This window comes from Glycine max, chromosome 6, assembly GCF_000004515.6.
Source record: "Glycine max cultivar Williams 82 chromosome 6, Glycine_max_v4.0, whole genome shotgun sequence".
In the NCBI taxonomy this organism is placed as follows: domain Eukaryota; kingdom Viridiplantae; phylum Streptophyta; class Magnoliopsida; order Fabales; family Fabaceae; genus Glycine; species Glycine max.
In genome coordinates this window covers 14,137,103-14,151,481 of record NC_038242.2, presented here as the reverse complement: position 1 = coordinate 14,151,481, position 14,379 = coordinate 14,137,103, and the positions used below count along the sequence as shown (strand labels likewise).

At 33.7% G+C, this 14,379-nt stretch overlaps 2 protein-coding genes across 3 annotated transcripts; one reads left to right on the top strand and one right to left on the bottom strand.

The window, feature by feature from the left end:
- Positions 1-3,529: 3,529 nt before the first annotated feature.
- Positions 3,530-5,916, top strand: LOC100819515 (uncharacterized). Of its 2 annotated transcripts, XM_026128917.2 has the most exons (4): positions 3,556-4,218; positions 4,334-4,438; positions 4,542-5,450; positions 5,489-5,916. In XM_026128917.2, exons 1-4 carry the CDS (start codon positions 4,174-4,176, stop codon positions 5,510-5,512), a joined length of 1,083 nt encoding a protein of 360 aa, XP_025984702.1. In that variant the 5' UTR covers positions 3,556-4,173; the 3' UTR covers positions 5,513-5,916. The 2 variants fall into 2 exon arrangements, with proteins under 2 accessions (XP_006581864.1, XP_025984702.1); XM_006581801.4 differs by having other exon boundaries at positions 3,530-4,218; positions 4,542-5,916.
- Positions 5,917-9,225: 3,309 nt separating this feature from the next.
- Positions 9,226-11,723, bottom strand: LOC100798203 (acetolactate synthase 3, chloroplastic). The gene has a single exon (XM_003528058.5). The coding sequence runs from the start codon at positions 11,451-11,453 to the stop codon at positions 9,483-9,485; it is 1,971 nt and encodes a 656-aa protein (XP_003528106.1). The 5' UTR covers positions 11,454-11,723; the 3' UTR covers positions 9,226-9,482.
- Between the last annotated feature and the right edge of the window lie 2,656 nt (positions 11,724-14,379).

The window sequence follows — 14,379 nt, the reverse complement described above, 5'->3', positions numbered from 1 at the left end:
GTCTAAAAATATTTTTAAAATGAAAAGTGTCAAATAATGTTTATATTGTTGAGATATCTATGTGCCAAGTTTGCAATGGAAAGTGAGCTCCAGACTTGAGATGCATTATGTGTGTATAATATACTATATTATAAATTTGAATGCACAATTTGACTTGCTCTCTCGATTCTCTAAACTACTTATCATTTTTGGAGAGGTGCATCACGCATTATTTTCATTAGAAAAAAATATATTTTTTAATTATTTCAAATGGAAAATTTCTATTTTTATTTACATATTTGATTTTTTAATCTATCATCGTTTATTTCTATTTCTAAATTAAAAATAACCTTTTTCACAAATTAAATTGTTTGTTATAAATTTAAAATATAATTTATATATTTGAAAACATTATCTATTATGATTTATGATTTTTAATTAAATAAAAACAAATATGTATTATATACAAATCATAAGCTAAAATACTTGATGGTATACATCTTATAATAAACAGAGCTAGACAGTAAAGACTCTTTAAATTCAAGATATTTGTTGAGCATATGTGTAAATATTTGTAACTAAGAAATGGATAATTTATATAGTGCTTTTAGGATTTTGTTAATTATGTTTCAAATCTTTATGACTTTAAAATGAAGACAAACATATTATTTTTATCATTTAGACTTAGGGATATTATCAGTTTGTTTTTAAGACTAAAGTTGTTAATGTTTGGGGTTTTCGTTACACTTTGGCTTTTTTTGTTTTTTTACTGCATTGTTACACTTTAGCTTTATATATAGAGAGAGCCTAACGATAAAAGTTAGAGCATCTAAAAAAATGATAAAATTCTTTGCATAACATATCTCCTCTTCTTTTAAAATTATATTTTCAACAAAAGAAAAGACTACAAATTGTTCCTCCTATATTTGATGGAGAAAGTTACAATTTTTTGGTAGTGAGTATGAAGTCCTACTTTGAGGCTTCAGATTGGTGAGAAGTCGTGGAAGAGGATTACGTTGTTATTTTTTTGCCACAGTCACACCATGATGCAAATAAAATTTCACAAGAAAAAGATTATAAGGCAAAGATATGTTTGGTGGTTCAAAATCATATTCATCAGAATGACGACTCTCAAAACAACAAAAATAACTTGGGATTATTGAAGGAAGAATATATGCAAGAGATGCATGAAAGGATACAAAACATGCGAGTACTGAATTCAATGAGAAAATTTAAGTTATAAAGAATGAAAAAGGGTTTAAGATAATCAAAGAATAATTAGACAAATTGTAGATATTTTTTTCGTAATAGTACAGGAAAGATATAAAGCTTTTATACCCACCTTGTAGAACATAAAAGATATGTGTTAGATAACTTTGAGAGAAGTTTTATAGGATAATCCGTTTAAATAATATAAAAATATATATTAGTAGTAGTTAATTAGTGGTAGGAATAAAGATGTTTATGTCTAAATGTTATGAATTTTCCATTTGATCTCTTTTTTTTGGTCTTTATAAATATCACCAGTTCTTTATTAATTTCTCTTTATAAACATCGCAACTTTCCTATTTGGTCACTCATTAGAGACATGTATACATTGAATAAGTCACTGAAATTGTAATTATCGATCAAATTCATTGCTAAAATTAATAAAGTGATATAGTAGTTTGAAATCGTATATTATATAGTCACCAAAAATAATCGTATATTATCACTCAATTTAATCTATAAAATTATAATAGACGGTCAAATTGATACTTAAAATAAATAAAATAGTAAAATAATTCTTGAAATTATAAATTATAAATCAATTTAGTTCTTAAAAGTATAATAAAAGACTGAATTATAACTTAAAAATGAAAGATTAAATAAATAAAAGTCATCATATTTAAAAGGTTCTGCAGTAAAAAAAAAGTTCTAAACATACTTAAAATTATCATTATTAGTTTATTACAGTAATATTTTGAAATTATATACTTTTTGATTTATTTAAGATCACTCGTTGTTTTATGTAAACAAATCGCTAATTTATTTAAAAATAATTCTATTAGTTTATTAAAAAAATCTTAGAAAATAAATCTTTAAATAAGTTTTTCACATCTGATTAGACTTTAAAAAATATAAAAAAACTCAATTCTGCATGAGAAAAAAATTATTCGTCAACGATGTAAAAAATTTCACAAAATCATTTAATAAATATGTAAAATTATTTTACATCTGTAAAGTGTATAAATATTAATCTCATTTTATATATAAAAATAGATTTAAATTATTCAAAGTTAACCCTGCCATTTCCACACTTATTGGGTAATTACCCATTGAAGCATTCAAGTCATTTCCGTATGGAAGTTCAACAACTCCCACTAGATAACGTTATTCCATCACTTAATACTCATCCTCGTAAGTTTTACGTTAATGTTCATATAATTATTATTATATTATATTAAACGCTTTATTGTGACCCCCTTGTCCTTGTCCATATCTAATATTCTTTTGAAGGCATCTCTAAACGGTATAATGCCCTCTTCCTCTCTATAAATTAAAGATTGATTTTTATTGTATTGGTTGATGTCTTTGTTTAATTGGTTTTGAAAGACTTATTGGTTCTTTCTACATTAGGGAGAACAAATAAAGGTCAAATCCCCCATAAGATCCTAACATTAACTTAATATTTTCGTCCTTATCAATTGTATGCGCAACATGTAGTGTGACATATGGGAAATACAATTAAGAAATTTCCCTTCCATTTTCAATAAAATCTTTCGCCAATTATTAAATAGTGTTGGTTACATGCATGTACTAAAATCATGGTGCTTATTAAAAAAAAAACTATTGCCAAAATTTGGTTTTATTTCTTTGCACCTAATGATTCTAGAATTCTACCCACCAGTGACCCCAAGAATTTCATTTTCTAGTGTCAAGTTTTCCTATTTCATACGAATAAAAGATTGAATATAAGATATTTAATTTAGTTGGAATATACTGTATAAGTATTATAAACTTCTAATATTATCCTAGATTCCTACCGATAAAAAGAGTAAAAGATTTTTCATCCTTAACTAGCATATATAAAGCAAGTGTCACAATTTCTCGACTATTAATGCAAGCAAGGGTGCATATAATGATTGCATTCCTAAATTTAATCTCTTAAATTTGAATAAGTTCTTTGTTGAAGTTGATTTCATAATGAATCTAGGTTTTACCTGGCCAAATTTCAGTGACAGTCAATTTTGTTCAGGTTTTGAGCTGGGAATCTCATCTCATCTAAGTAATATCTTTCAATGCAGCTGTTAAAACTATTTAAAAAGCCTTTTCAAGAAACTAATATAACTAAACTACCCAGTAATTTGAAAACTTTGAAATATTCGTTCTGAAATTATGCTTATAATTTATTTTTTATTTTTTTTAAAAAAGATGCCACGGCTCTGTTGACATTTCATCAAGGTTCTCCAATGATCATTTTCCATTAAGAATATAAAATTCCAAGAGTGACGTTACATTAACAATTAACAAATATGGAGATGTTGTAGCCATTCGAAAGCTGCACCTCAAAAAATCTTCTCCCAACGTGTTCTCTAGTTCAATTAATAGACTTTATAACAATTAATAAAACCCAGGTTCAGATTTTAATTAAGGTTCAGTTTTTGAAAACAATAATACTTGGTACATGCGAATAATTCTGGAGAATATTGCGCAAGCAAACCATGGTTAAGGCAAGACAAACATGTCACCCCTTTCATCATCATCATCATCAACTCCTATTTTAAAGCCTTGCTATATTGTCTTTTTCGGTGTAATCATCATCAGACTTTATTTGATTTTCTTAATTTCTTTCATAATAAGATTCACAGCTTCAACAAGAAATGTCATCTTTGTGAGTTTGGCTAGGCCAAGTCTTCTTTTCAAACCTTTGCCTCCTTTCTTCATCTTTTCCTTTCATTCTTCATTCATTCATTTTCTATGTGGCTTTTTTAGTCCTTGATAATACCCTCATCTTAATCACCCTAGTTCACTAGATTGGTTTGCCTTTACCCTTAATCTCTCAGAACCCACTTCTGCTAGAGAATCTTTCAATAGGACTTCTACACATATAGGCTTCTCTTTTTCCCTTTTGTTGTTGTAGTTTGCCATATATCTAAGATTTTCTGAAAAAAAACTCCCATGTTTCCATAAGTGGTGAAGACAAATATTACTATGGGGACTAACAGGCAGGAGCATGAAATTTCAGGAGGATCCGAGGTAAAGTATTCACAATTCAAAGCTATACTCAACTCTATATTTTGTTTGTCATTTTATGAAAGTATTGCAACTGCTAAAGCTTCAAAATTTTGAATTCTACAACACCCTATGTCAGGTAACATATCAGGAGATGGTAGAAAATGAAGTCAAGGACACTCAGAAAGGTCCAACACGCAAATTAATAACTGAGAGCTGCAAATCAAACAGCATGGTTATAAAGGTAATCATCATATCCCCACTTTTTCTTCTTTCTTAGTAGATGTTGTACTTGTACGTTATGTTCAATTGAAGCTGAAAAATGGTCTGAATTGGTACGAAAACAGAAACGACATACGTTGATTCCTCCTCACATCATAGCTGAAGCCATATCAACTATCCCTGATCTTGACATTAGATGGTCAGGTCCAATCACACCAAAAGAAATGGAATATGTTGAACAATATGTTCTAGCAAAGTATCCAGAATATTCAGGCCTCATGGAAGGAGAAGGAAATGGGATAAACTTGTCTAGCTTTATGATCTTTGAGGAGCCTAATTCAGAACCAATGATGGATGATAGGGGCAAGTCACCAAGAGAGTCTTCTACATATTTGTTTGGAAGCAATAATCTCCCTGAAATGGATAGGGCCAAAATCCAGTTAGAGCCATCAAGATTACTAGACATTCTCAACAAGAAATCCTCATTCCCTGGAAGTTTCATCTCTATCCCAGAAATCCAAGCACGCAACAAGGTTTTGAAGCATTATGGTTTGCCTGATGAAGAGTACCTTGTTCTCTTCACTCCAAGCTACAAGGATGCTATGATGTTGGTGGGAGAAAGTTACCCTTTTGTCAAGGGGAACTATTACATGACCATTCTTGACCAGGAAGAAGACTATATAAGGGAATTTGCTTCTTTTAAGGAGTCCAAGGTGATCTCAGCACCAAAGACTTGGCTGGATTTGAGGATCAGCGGGTCTCAGCTTAGCCAAAACTTCAGGAGGAGGTGTAAGATCAGCTCAAAAGGCTTGTTCTCTTATCCGGTCGATGCAAATGGAACAATGCATTGGATTTCTGAGGCTCATAGGAACAATTGGCATGTTCTACTTGATGCTTCTGCCTTGGAAGTGGGAAAGGACCGGCTGCATCTTCTGGCACTTCACCGGCCGGACTTTGTGATCTGTAGTCTTGACAACCCTCATTCCAATCCTTCAAGAGTCACCTGCCTCTTAGTGAGAAAGAAATCCTTTGAGGTCTCAGCTACTTCATCTCAGGCAGTTGAATGAGTGAGATAAGGAGTACTGCTTGCTTATGATTTTAGAGCAATTAGCAAATTGGACAAAATTTCCATGCAGATCCTTAGGTGTTTTTTCTCCTATCAGAATTGGAATTTCCCCTAGGTAGCTTATGTCAATCTTTAATGTAAACTTTTATTATGCAAACTACTGAGGTGAACTTCCAATTCTGATTGGAGAACACTATCATAAGCACTTAATAAACTGCACCTGAGTTTTGTCCTTAAGAAATTTGATATCATGGACTCTAAGAAGCCATGAATTTTCCTGGCGTACTTTGTAGATTGAATAAATTAACACATGCATATACAAGACCACTTATTACTGGTTGGAACACATTAAGCATTGCTAATCATCTGGTTTGTTTGTAATTTGTAAGTTTTTATATTACCTTTCTCCCTTAATAAAAGACTCTTTTAACTAATCTACACCCTTTAAGAAAGATAGTTTATCTAAGTCTGGTGTGGTTTTTGCCAAACCCATTTTTTCCATATGAATCAATTGGTTTTGAATAATTTTATATCTTTAATTTCTGACTTCAAAGGTGTTATGGGGATTATCCCGGCATTAGATATGTCTACTCCGACCTACATATACAAAACCACCGAAGTAGGATATGAAACGCCAATAATAAGTAACACATGGTGTAACTAGCTTTCCTGCAAAGGCACATAACGGTCTATAAATACTGTAGTTATACGAGAAATAAGACAACTCTGATTCAGTTCGTGCATCTCTCTCTCGATCACACTCTTACGTTCCAGTGATTACACCATAACAACATGCATGTGTCCCCCTATTGCCTTGGCCAAAATCAACCACAGTATCTTCAGTTTTTGCCACAAAACTCTCTTATCCATTTTTTGGTATGCTTAGTCATCGAGCCTTTAGGTTCCAAGAACAGGAATTTGTCCCGTTTGCAAACCCCGGCCATTTATATTTTATCTAGCAAGATACAAAAATACAAATGCAAGTGGTCTTACGTGCAAATTTTAGCTAGCTGAGTGGTGTCACAAAATTCTGTGCTGGCATTTGGTAACATCTATGTTTAGAGACGTGTAGACCAAGACATGTTATCAATTAAGTTGTTGGAATGAAGCATGTCCAGTGTCGTTAGCAAGTTGTCTGCAGTACAAAGGTCAAAAGGTTCTTTTTGTCCTTCCCTCGTTACTACTATAAGATTTGCTTTGTTCTATGTTAAGAGTACATAAACATAAATTTGTTAAAATCATGTGCAGTAATTCAGAAGCAAACAGCGGATATGTCTTGCAACCGTGCTCATCACCATTGCCTGGATGAGTTCAAGAAAATGTCCTAAAAGAAACGCAATAGATTCAATATCTAAACTTGTTATCTTCATCTCATGCTCAAAGTGATTCTTTACTTCTGACTTTCTTTAACATTTTTGAAAATAATTTATATAGTTTTAGTTTTATTTGCAAACAAAATTACATTTATTAGCCATTTCATTCAACTTGTTTCTTTGGTAATCTGGCAGGCGAACACATGGTATAACATCGAAGACTCGAAAATGCTAGATGCTGGGCAGAGTATTGGAAGCCAACATGACAAATAAATCTTTGACCTTCGTACCATACGGATAACTTTGATTAATTTTTACTTCTTAATGTTTTGAAGAACTTTAACAACGCAAGGACCAAACACTAAATAACTACTTCTTTATCATTAAATACTGAAAAGGGATTTTTTTAGATGGGAAGCAATGTAAAAATATGTTGTTGGTTTTGTTTTTATTTCTATATTCTCTCATCTAGTTTCCATAAAAGTGTATTTGTTTAACTAGATAATATATTTTTTTTATAAAAAATTAAATTCTTTTTTATTAAAAATATCTGTTTCAATATTTTAGTAAAAAAAATTTTAAATTTTAAATCAAATTTTAGTTACTTCAAAGAATAAAATTTTAAATTCTATATTTTCATGGGATTTAATTTGGAAATTCTGACCCTTCAACTTTTCTCTCTCTGGTTGGTCTTCTCTTTCTCTCTTCTCTCTGGTTCTCTTCTCTCTTCTCTCTTCTCTTTGGCGCAGTCGTAGCGAGACTCATCAAAATGCGCGTCGTATTTCGCTGTATAAAGCGAGAACGGGATTGTTTTAATCACCGTTTCGTCCAAACCGTAGGGGGAGAACACGTGCGGTCCGTCGAAGGGAGAATCGTAGGGGAGGGTCTTGAGGTCGCCGACGGAGGAGGGGAGGAAGCGGCGGCGTCGGAAGCGGCAGAGGAGGCGGTGGACGGGTGGTCTGAGGTGACGCGCGATGAGGCGGGAGTAGGTGACGACAAGAAACGCGGCGGCGACGACGACGACCATTGCTATTAAGGGCGGAGTGAAGTCAACCGCCGGCGAGTTTGACGGCGGGGGTAGGAAAGACTTGCTGAGGATTGGTGTTGGAGATGGGGCCCAATGAGGTGGCTGAGAAGGAGCCATCATCGTGATGATGATGGGAATAACAAAAACAGAGGAATAGGGTTTTAGTTTTAGAGTAGTTCTACAAACAAAAACAGAGCAGAGAGAAGACTGTGCAATTGGGGTTAATGCAAAGAAAGATAGAAACGTTGACTGTGGTTGTGTGCTTCTATGTTTTTTCTCTTTCTTTTTTATTTTTTCCTTTTACTTGCACTCACTTACGAGTATTGTGATGCCAGAGCCACCGCATCTCTTTGATTTCGACGGCGACGGAGACCAAGAGGCCGGCAAATATAGTGGCGGAGATTATGGACATCAAGACCGGCGAATATAGTGGCGGAGATGATGGACATCGAGAGATTGTGGAGCGCGGGAATGGATCCCGATGGAGGGAAACGCTGAAACTATTATTTGATGTTAATTCTGTGATTATTGAAAAGAGAAGTTATATCTAAACATAGAATTTTAAAAATAAAAAATTTAAATTGAAGTATTTGAAATTTTTAAAATTTAAATTTTTTTAAAATTTTAAATTGCATCATCCCAACACACTGAATGAATTGTATGAATTGTGTTGTTAGTTCACTTCGTTATAATAATGCCCCCACTTCCACCATAAGGAGCAGGAGTTGTTGAAAACAGAGAGTATTACCTTTTAATTGATAAGTTACTTGGCCTTTCTTGATTTGTTTGAAACATGAATAACTATAAACTTAGATACAAACCCTAAAATTAATGTCAACTAAATTTTAGGTGATCTACTGAAAATATGAAAAATGCATTTATTAGTGAATACGTTGAATTATGAACCTACAAGTAAATTAACTGTGAACACTTATTATTACAAAAAAAAAACTACATTGCCATTTGCAGCATGAAGTTATCTTGAACTAGAAACGTGATGCCACTAGTTATTCAAGTCATTTACAGAATCTATTATATTTTACTATTTATAACTTTCCCATTTCTGACTTTTGAAAACTCTTTGGATTTTGGAATCGCTTTGTGAAGATCCAGCAAAAGAGACGTTTTGTGGACCAAATGGTCCAAATCCAATCTACATGAACAAACTAGTCACAAATTCCACTTAATGAAAATAAATGGTAAGTTAAAAAAGGAATATGCATTTTACTGATTGCCTAGATGAGCTCCAAGAGAAGATGTTGAATCTACACTTCTACCAACCGCTAAAAAAGGAAACAGATTGAATATGTAAAACATGATATCCTCATCTCATTTTCAAAGTGCTTCATTTGCTTTTGATTTCTACAACAGATTCTCTGCTTAGATTTCTAACAGCAATAATATTACTAGCACATCATTTTCAATCTCACTACATCAAAAAACCCAACGGCACAATACAAACAACAGGAGATGGATATAAGATTACAGAGATAGCTGCTACTGCATATAGTAAGCTAAATAAAAGGAAAATACAAAGTCTTGCTACCAAAACTACTGCAAACTATGATGCTCACCACAGGCCAAATCCTGCAACTATGAAAGCATTATCTTATATATATATTGTACAAACCAAGCATCACGGAACATTTGATCTAGGCAATCAGTACCTCGTTCTACCGTCTCCCTCCGTTATCACATCCTTGAAGGATCCATTACTGGGAATCATCGGCAACACATGCTCCTGATGTGGCACAATGACATCAAGAAGGTAGGGGCCAGGGGTGTCCAACATTTTCTGAATTTCTGCTCTAAGCTCTTCCTTCTTCGTCACACGCGCTGCCGGTATCCCACAAGCGTCAGCAAACTTGAGCATGTTTGGGAATATCTCATTCTCGCTAGACGGGTCTCCAAGATAGGTGTGAGCTCTATTGGACTTGTAGAACCGATCCTCCCACTGAACCACCATGCCCAAATGCTGATTATTCAACAACAATATCTTAACAGGAAGATTCTCCACTCTTATAGTTGCCAATTCTTGAACATTCATGATGAAACTACCATCTCCATCAATGTCAACCACAACAGCGCCGGGGTTAGCAACAGCAGCGCCAATAGCCGCAGGCAATCCAAAACCCATGGCTCCAAGACCCCCCGAGGTCAACCACTGCCTCGGTCTCTTGTACTTGTAAAACTGTGCAGCCCACATTTGATGCTGCCCAACCCCAGTACTAACAATAGCATCCCCATTTGTCAACTCATCAAGAACCTCAATAGCATGCTGCGGGGAAATGGCGTCCTGGAATGTTTTGTAACCCAATGGAAACTTGTGTTTCTGCACATTAATCTCTTCCCTCCAGCCTCCAAGATCAAGCTTACCACCCCCCACTCTTTTTTTCTCCAAAATCATATTAATCCCCTGCAAGGCCAGCTTCAAATCCGCGCAAACCGACACATGCGCCTGCTTATTCTTTCCAATCTCAGCAGAATCAATATCAATGTGAACAATCTTAGCCCTACTAGCAAAAGCCTCAAGCTTCCCAGTAACACGGTCATCAAACCTTACCCCAAAGGCAAGCAACAAATCACTATTGTCAACAGCATAGTTAGCATAAACAGTACCATGCATACCCAACATTTGAAGGGAATATTCATCCCCAATAGGATAAGTTCCAAGGCCCATTAAAGTGCTAGCAACGGGAATACCAGTCAGTTCCACAAAGCGTCTCAATTCATCACTGGAATTCAAACTGCCACCTCCGACGTAGAGGACGGGCTTTTGGGCCTCGGTTATGAGTCTGACAATGTGCTCTAATTGGGCCTCGGTGGGGGGCCTGGGAAGCCTGGCGAGGTACCCGGGGAGGTTGATGGGCTCGTCCCAATTAGGCACGGCGAGTTGCTGTTGGACGTCTTTGGGGATGTCGATGAGGACCGGGCCGGGGCGGCCGGAGGTGGCGACGAAGAAGGCTTCGGCGACGATGCGGGGAATGTCGTCGACGTCGAGGATGAGGTAGTTGTGCTTGGTGATGGATCTGGTGACTTCGACGATGGGGGTTTCTTGGAAGGCGTCGGTGCCAATCATGCGCCGGGGGACCTGGCCGGTGATGGCGACGACGGGGACGCTGTCCATTAAGGCGTCGGCGAGGCCGCTGACGAGGTTGGTGGCGCCGGGGCCGGAGGTGGCGATGCAGACGCCGGGGAGGCCAGAGGAGCGCGCGTAGCCCTCGGCGGCGAAGATGCCGCCCTGCTCGTGGCGAGGGAGGACGTTGCGGATGGTGGAGGAGCGCGTGAGAGCCTGGTGGATCTCCATCGACGCGCCGCCGGGGTAGGCGAAGACATTAGTCACGCCCAGCCGCTCAAGGGCCTCCACAAGGATGTCCGAGCCCTTGCGCGGTTCAGCGGAGGCGAACCGCGACACGAAGGGCTCTGATGTTGCCGGCGCTGCAGTGGTGGTGGTGGCCGGCGGCGAGGGGGGTTTGGAGATGGAACATTTGATTTTGAGCGCGTGGTTGGGTTTAATGAAGGTTTGATGAGAGAGAGGGAGGGTGGATCTAGCAATGCGTTTGGGGAAGGTGGGGTGTGAAGAGGAAGAGGGAGAAGAGAATGGGGTGGTTCTGGAAGCTGTGGCCGCCATTGTCTTTGTGTGGCTGCACTGAGACTCTCAGAGTGTGTCTATGCTTACTTTTAAGAGGGAGTTTCTGTTTCTGTTTGTATTTCTTTTACCTTTTTGCCCTTGAGTTTTGTCTGTTTAATGTTTATGTGTGGGTAAAGAAACGCACTACTTGTGCTCACTGCTAACGAATCAGTGGTGTCGAACATCGCATGTGAGATAGCCACATATCGCTTCCAGACAAAACAAGCACTCATTTTTAAATATTTACTCATATAGTTACATTAAAAATAAAGAAAACAATTAATTGGGTTAAATTTAGTACTATAGTTACCTTATTATTCAAACATTAATTATGTTATCAATATTTGTTAAATTTTACATGTATATATTAAAAATAATCATAATTTTATTTTTAATATAAGTAGGTTCATTCATTCTTAAACTTTTATAGTTACTTCATGTTTTTAATTTTGAAAATTAGGTCGGTTGAAGATTTCAATAAAAACAACATGAAAATTTGTTTAATACCTGACTCTATTACAAATTTAATTATGGTTTAAAAAAATAAATTTTAAAAATACCTGGCTTGATAAATGTTGAAAGTGTCTCATAATTGCAAAAACCACACCTTTACCATACGTTCATAGATAGATGTATATTGAGCAAAAGGATGACAAATATATAAAATTTGTTCTTTGAGAGGAGAAATACTTACTTCTTAACAACATTGTTACAACTTTGCAAGTAACAATTGTTTGTTGAGGAGTGCTGCAAGTAGTCATTACCTGTTAACACATATATGGAAAAAAAAAATTAGTATTGAAAAAAAGAATCACGCACATTCTTTTTCTGGTGGCAGATATTGAAAAATGTTGGTAATAGAATATAAAAATTTGTTATCTCTGTTATTGTCTCTTTGTGTTGAGATTTTATATAATACATCATGTATCATTTGGATAACCAACCTTTAAGCTATTCCAAATTCAATTAACAGTTCACTGTTATAAACTTAATTCCGGTTTTAATAAAAATCAATTTTAAAATTTATGCACTACTTAACTGTTACAAATTTAAGGAACAATTAACTTTGAAACCTTTTAACGTTGAAATTTTGATTTTATATAGCTACTTCAAATTTAAATTCTATTATTATTATTATTATTATTCAAACAATATTTATACTATCAATACTTGTTAATTTTTAAATAGTTGATCATATATATGTTTTAATCACCCAACACGCGAGAGAGAGAGAGAGAGTAGAATAGTAAAACCAAAAATTGATATATGTCAAATTGATTTGATTTAAATTAATATTCTACTATTAAACTTAATTAAATTTAAAACGTGTCATGCATTTAAAAATATAAACTTCACTTTGTGAAAATCTATTAATAATTGTGAAACCGGAGTTATGAAAATTAAAACCAAAAGGTAATAATACTTTAAAAGGCTTTGAATTTTATTTTATATTTTTTTTAAAACCTGTGAATAAATTTAATAATAAATACTATTAAATTTAATATATGTATATTTTATATTAAATGAAATTTTACTCTACTTTTTAAAAAGCAATAATATTTTAGCAATTAATGAAAAGAAAATAAAAGTAAAAAAGTAATCATAAGAAAAACTATCATAAATAAATGTAAATGAAAATTTACATTATATTTAAAAAAATAATCATTATATTAAAAAGTAATCATAAGGAAGTAAAAGTAAAAAATAATTAAATATATTATTGATAATTGTTAAATTAATTCTATATTATTTTTTATTTTATTAGTTTTCTCTATTTCTATTTAATAAACATATGAAATACAATAATTATAAACATAATGAATTATTATTTTAAAAATTAATCATAAGAAAAAAATTAATCATAATAAAAATTCCATTATTAATATTAGATCAGATTGAATCAAATCTACAAATATTGTGATATTGGTTAAACTCTATTATTTTAATTTTTTTTAGTAAAACCTGAATTAAAATGATTTTAAATTAACATCTCAGGTGATTTTGAATAACTTTATTTTATAAGATTCTTTTAATGAAGACTTAATTATTAATTTGGCCTCCAAATTATATTAAAATATTTAATTTGGTTAAAAATTTAATTTAATCCTTAAATTATTTTAAAATGAATCAATTTGATTATTGCTATCCAATTAAACTAACACCATTAAAATAGCAAATTCCAACTACTTTTGTTTACAAGTAGAGGTGGAAGATTTCTAGCATAATTATTATTTTAAGAAAATAAAATGGTTTCCAACCTCCCTCCATCGTGCCCCTCACTATCTCAAGGCCACCCATGTCCACGAGCACATTGGAGTGACAATGGAGCATGACGAATGCGGAAGGCTTGAGAAGCTCCTGGTTCATGGTGTTGAGGACCAAATTGGTCCGTTTCAAAATAAATATGGAGACTAGATTCGAGTTTTTTAAAATTTAGAGATTAAATTCAACATTTTAATATAATTTAAGGACCAAAATGATGATTAAGCTGTTACTTAATTTATACTTTTTAAGAAAATTGCTTAATTTAATTTAATTAATAGTAATTTTTATTATTTTCCAAAACTGCAACATGATTTTTTTAATAATGACATTGAATTAGCCCTTTGGGGACCAAATTTTTTTAATTTTCACTTAATTAAAACACAATAATAATGACATGGCAAATTGGAGAGCTGTGATTGATTGTGTGGGTAAAGATGATTTATAATGACAATGTATTAGCATTTTTCTCTTCCCAAAAATACTTAGATGTTGAGACATATATATATATATATATATATATATATATATATATATATATATATATATATATATATATGTTTGTCATTCATTAGGTTTCCAATTTAATGTATGATTTGCAATGTTTTGAGAATCAATGAAAATAAAAAAAAAATGTTTATGTTTATCTTTTCTTTAGCTTTGT